This window comes from Aulonocara sp. 'chitande type north' Nkhata Bay, linkage group LG17 (genome assembly GCF_057382095.1).
Source record: "Aulonocara sp. 'chitande type north' Nkhata Bay isolate Kocher_YH1m ecotype deep benthic linkage group LG17, A_spYH_male_GT1.1, whole genome shotgun sequence".
NCBI lineage: Eukaryota > Metazoa > Chordata > Actinopteri > Cichliformes > Cichlidae > Aulonocara > Aulonocara sp. 'chitande type north' Nkhata Bay.
Genome location: NC_141360.1, coordinates 10,418,507 through 10,423,448, shown reverse-complemented (window position 1 = coordinate 10,423,448; position 4,942 = coordinate 10,418,507). Strand labels below are relative to the sequence as shown.

At 39.1% G+C, this 4,942-nt stretch overlaps 1 protein-coding gene and 1 pseudogene across 1 annotated transcript; both read left to right on the top strand.

Moving 5' to 3' along the window:
- The first annotated feature begins 977 nt into the window (after positions 1–977).
- LOC147309661 (claudin-22-like) lies at positions 978–1,643 on the top strand. The gene has a single exon (XM_086269331.1). It carries the CDS (start codon positions 978–980, stop codon positions 1,641–1,643), a length of 666 nt encoding a protein of 221 aa, XP_086125457.1.
- A 2,434-nt stretch (positions 1,644–4,077) lies between these two features.
- On the top strand, positions 4,078–4,495 carry LOC147309660 (claudin-24-like; annotated as a pseudogene).
- The last annotated feature ends 447 nt before the right edge of the window (positions 4,496–4,942 follow it).

Genomic DNA, 4,942 nt, shown 5'->3' with positions numbered 1-4,942 from the left:
AATGTAAACATGTACTGCATTTCTTTATGTGTAGTCTCTGCAAACTACCAGCAGGAGGTACCATCAGGCCCAAAAAAAAAAAACTGGCTGAAATTTGATTTTAAAAAATAACTTTTCACATCTTTTTATGGACAAAAAAGTGTATATTTCAGTATTTATTATTTTTAGTTTAATTAGATATTGACCAATCTCAATATTATCAGTCTTCTCTTCACCACAAATAACCTAAAATTAGACCCAATCAGACTCCATTCAAGCTATCTGTACATTTTCACAGAAACTAAAGATATATTAATATTTTGATAGAATAAATGTGAATATCTTCAACACAAAATAATTTCAGTTTTATTTCCAAAACAAGTGTCCTACAAATCCTCTTTTTGACCAGATATAGAGTTTGGAATTTGGTGACACCTTTGAAGACTAAAAAGCTCAACTGAAAAAAAATAAGTGTTAGGAAAAAAGAAAATTCAGTGAATTAGGAAAAGTGACTTGCCTAAATAGGTTCATTTTCTCACTGTGTATTCCACCCACAGTGCTGTTGATTCTGTAAGTGTGCAGGTGCAAATTGTTTCTTGTATTCTGTTGATCTGCTGAAGAAAGCCTGAACTTTTTGCCTGATTGTGTAAAAGTGTCAGTTTTCACTGGTGATTCTGTGGGGAGGAGGGGCAAGGATGAAGAAAGCAGAGAAGCCGAGCGAGCAATGCCATTGACATCAAATGCTTTACAGTCAGAGATGCAGGCATCGATAACATCCTCTCTCGAAGAAAATCCTGCCTGCAGGTGACCTCACAGCAATCCTGTTGTTTCCAGTCGGCCAATCATAGCCTTCCTCTGCCTGGACAGGGTGTGATAACTTTTCCAGCTGGGCCTGACTGCAAAGTCTGTCTCTGCTAGCATTGATGTCCCAGCAGATCCCCCTCCTGAAAGGAGCAAAGTAAAGACCAGGACCCTCTGAGAGCTACAGCATCGCTGTCATGGACTCTAGCAATGGCACTCTAGAGCTGCTGGGGGTTGGTTTAGCAATAGTGGCCTGGATCTGTTCCCTGACCACCATCCTGATGCCTTCATGGATCACACTGTCTACAGACCTGCTTCCCACTGAGGAAACTAACATGGGCCTCTGGGTGACCTGTGTGAGCCAGGAAGCGACGGATAAGCTGGAGTGCCGGCCCTATGACAGCATGTTTGAACTGCCACCAGACATTATACTGGCCCGGATTCTCATGTCCTTGGTGCTGGGGGTGGGATTGTTGGGTGTGCTGCTGGCCATCCCCGGTATCCGCCTGGTTAATGGCTGCCAAAACCACCTGGATGACTTTAGCTGTAAGAGGGCGCTGAAGGCAATAGGCGGGGCACTGTGCCTGGTAACAGGGATCCTGGGCCTTATCCCGGTCTCTTACGTCGCCCACCTGACGCTTGTGAGATTCTTCGACGAGACAGTGCCTCAGATTGTCCCTCGCTGGGAGTTCGGCTATGCTCTGTTCTGTGGCTGGATTGCAGGCATCCTCCACCTGGTGGCAGGAACGCTGCTGCTGATTTCCTGTCTTCATTTCCAGAAGCTGGACAGGCCTGTGCACATCCCTCTGGGCATTGTGACACCAGGACCCAATTTTGAAAGAACCAGGACTGAGTATGTGTGAGAGTGCCTTCCAACATTCATTGTTCTGGTCCCTAGAAGTAGAAGACCCCACCCACCCAACTACGATGAACAGTTCTAAGTATGTCTGAGATACTCCAGCAGAAACACTTCTGTCCCACTTCTATCTCAGTCCCTATATTGAGGTTACCTTTCAAATCAAGGGTATCAGTCCAAACGTAAGTTTTTTCGAGTGTTCTGAATTGAGCCATTTCAGATAGATTCACAAAGAGTAAAGTTTAACATTTTCTGGATCAGAGACCAAACATGGGACTAACTGAATTTGAATGAAACTCTCAGGATTGAAACTTTCACCAAATTAAGACTAATTCCGACTTCAAATCTTTGTTTCTTTTTTTTTCCAAGGTAAAAGTAGCATCCAGGAGAAATAGGTTTTTACTTTTTAACTCCCTAATTGGTTTCAACAGAAAAATTTGAGTGAAAATTTGTTTTCCTGCTTTAAACTGGACTACAGCTAGACACATGCATTACTCACCTTAAATGTGATAAACAACAAATGTGTCCAGCTGTGAATAAGGCCTGTGTTTCTAAGATTACATTTTTAAAAAAGGTTTAGAAAGCCAACTCATTTGTTAGACACTGCAGACTGTCAGGATCAATGAGAAATGTTCCAAAGTCAGAATAAGAACTAGAGGAAGAAAATAAAACTAGTTTAGATTCATTATTTCTCTCAGTGAGGTTCTAAACAATGCTCAGACTATTGAAAATACTTATTTCACAGATGAGTGCTGAAAACCAGTCAGACATTCAGTGGTTTAAAATCTAGTAGTAGTAGAGTCATGCACTTTGGAAACTGGATTTGACCCTATGTAGTTTTTAAAAAAGCTGATTTTTTTATAAGCTACTATATAGAGTAAAAATGATTACAAAGTTTCACCTGACTGAAACACACAAAGTTTGGAAAACCCTTGCACCTTTGAAACAGTTTAAAGTGTAAAACTCACCAATTCAGAGCTACATTTAGAAATAAGAATTTTAATGCAACTTTATTTTCTTTCTCTTTCCAATTTTAAAGCAGCAAAAATATATTTCTTAAAAAAGTAAATTTGTTTGTGGTGTTTGTTTTGTTTGTTTTGGGAGTAATTTTTATTTTTACTAAATATTTCCCTTAGACTGAAATCAACATTTGTCACAAAATTTCAAAACTGCCAAATGCATCCACAGTTTTAAACTCTGAACTTCTCTGAAGGAAAACATTTTTACTTCTGTTTAGTTCTGGTTTAGTTAGACTTCTTGGATATTTGAGCAATGGAAACGTATATGATGCAGATTAACTTTAAAACGTTTCCCCACTTCAGAGAGTTTTACTGGCTTTTCTGTGTTTCATTAACTGACATGTTTGCTTTAGATTTCCTGGAGCCAAAGAGACCAGATCTCCTGAAGTTTCTTGCTATATTTAGTTCATTTAAATACTTTATGAGCTTTTAATTATGAATCCAAAAAGTGGGGTTGTTTTTTTTTTTTTCACTTTTAAGCACTTTTTATTGGTTAAGTCTTCTATAAAATCAAAGATTTATTGACTATAGAATGTAATGAAGATTTATATTTCCTCCTCAAAGAAAAACATATATTTTATATGCATATTTTAATGCACATTTTGCTGAAATAAAAGAATGACTTGTAAAGATGATGAAAGCTCTTAATTTGAGCAGCAGATCACTGTTTATAGTCAATAAAGACAGAAAAGTTAGATAGATAGACGGATTAAATTGTGAGAGAGGACTCATTAAACCCTGCAATGTAACATGGATGTACAGACAAACTAACACTGATTACTGTGACATAGATGGAAATAAAACTGAAATTTTAGGCAAATATGCTCATAAATAAATGCTCACAAGTTAAGATTGAAACTGGCTTAACAAAATTAAAAAGGACTAAAATTAATGAATAAAAAAAAGCAATATATTGGGAAAGTAACTAAAACTCAAAAGTGTGAGTTAAATAATCCTTGTCTTCACACACTCCTCTCCTCCCTTGAGTCTTCAAGGAACTGCCGACTTCATTATCAGTTCAGTTTGAAATCAAACCCTGGTGAGAAAACACAGGGGCGTGGGCAGCCATACAAATAGATGGATATACAGACACCCAGGTGGTTACATGAGGAGTAGATGCACGGTCACTTTCAGGCCAAAAATAAAACTGTGGGAAAAGGAGAGAATAGAATTGGAGAGTTCTCAGTGTACCAGCCATTTCTAAGGAGACACACAGGGACACACAATAACAATTGGACATGAATAAGCCAACTCTAAATTTCTAGAGCACATACAGAAGAAAGGGGGAAAAGTGATGTGGTTAAAGTTTCCATACACTCACCATGGGCTTAAATTTCATGGTAATTTCACCATTTAACCCATAAGAACCCACCTGTCACTGCACCTTTACTGACTCTCCATAGTTATTTTCTGACAGTAAAAATGAGTCTGGGGTCTTATGGGATTTCTGGATGACTGGATGACCTGGATGACTTTAGCTGTAAGAGGGCGCTGAAGGCAATAGGCGGGGCACTGTGCCTGGTAACAGGGATCCTGGGCCTTATCCCGGTCTCTTACGTCGCCCACCTGACGCTTGTGAGATTCTTCGACGAGACAGTGCCTCAGATTGTCCCTCGCTGGGAGTTCGGCTATGCTCTGTTCTGTGGCTGGATTGCAGGCATCCTCCACCTGGTGGCAGGAACGCTGCTGCTGATTTCCTGTCTTCATTTCCAGAAGCTGGACAGGCCTGTGCACATCCCTCTGGGCATTGTGACACCAGGACCCAATTTTGAAAGAACCAGGACTGAGTATGTGTGAGAGTGCCTTCCAACATTCATTGTTCTGGTCCCTAGAAGTAGAAGACCCCACCCACCCAACTACGATGAACAGTTCTAAGTATGTCTGAGATACTCCAGCAGAAACACTTCTGTCCCACTTCTATCTCAGTCCCTATATTGAGGTTACCTTTCAAATCAAGGGTATCAGTCCAAACATGTAAGTTTTTTCGAGTGTTCTGAATTGAGCCATTTCAGATAGATTCACAAAGAGTAAAGTTTAACATTTTCTGGATCAGAGACCAAACATGGGACTAACTGAATTTGAATGAAACTCTCAGGATTGAAACTTTCACCAAATTAAGACTAATTCCGACTTCAAATCTTTGTTTCTTTTTTTTTCCAAGGTAAAAGTAGCATCCAGGAGAAATAGGTTTTTACTTTTTAACTCCCTAATTGGTTTCAACAGAAAAAAATTTTTTTTTTTTTTTTTTTTTACTTTTTATTTTCATTTTTTAAATTGAAAACGAACA

What these genes read in the sequence shown, in the direction of transcription:
- LOC147309661 (XM_086269331.1), top strand. Translation starts at nt 978, where the DNA reads ATGGACTCTAGCAATGGCACTCTAGAGCTGCTGGGGGTTGGTTTAGCA.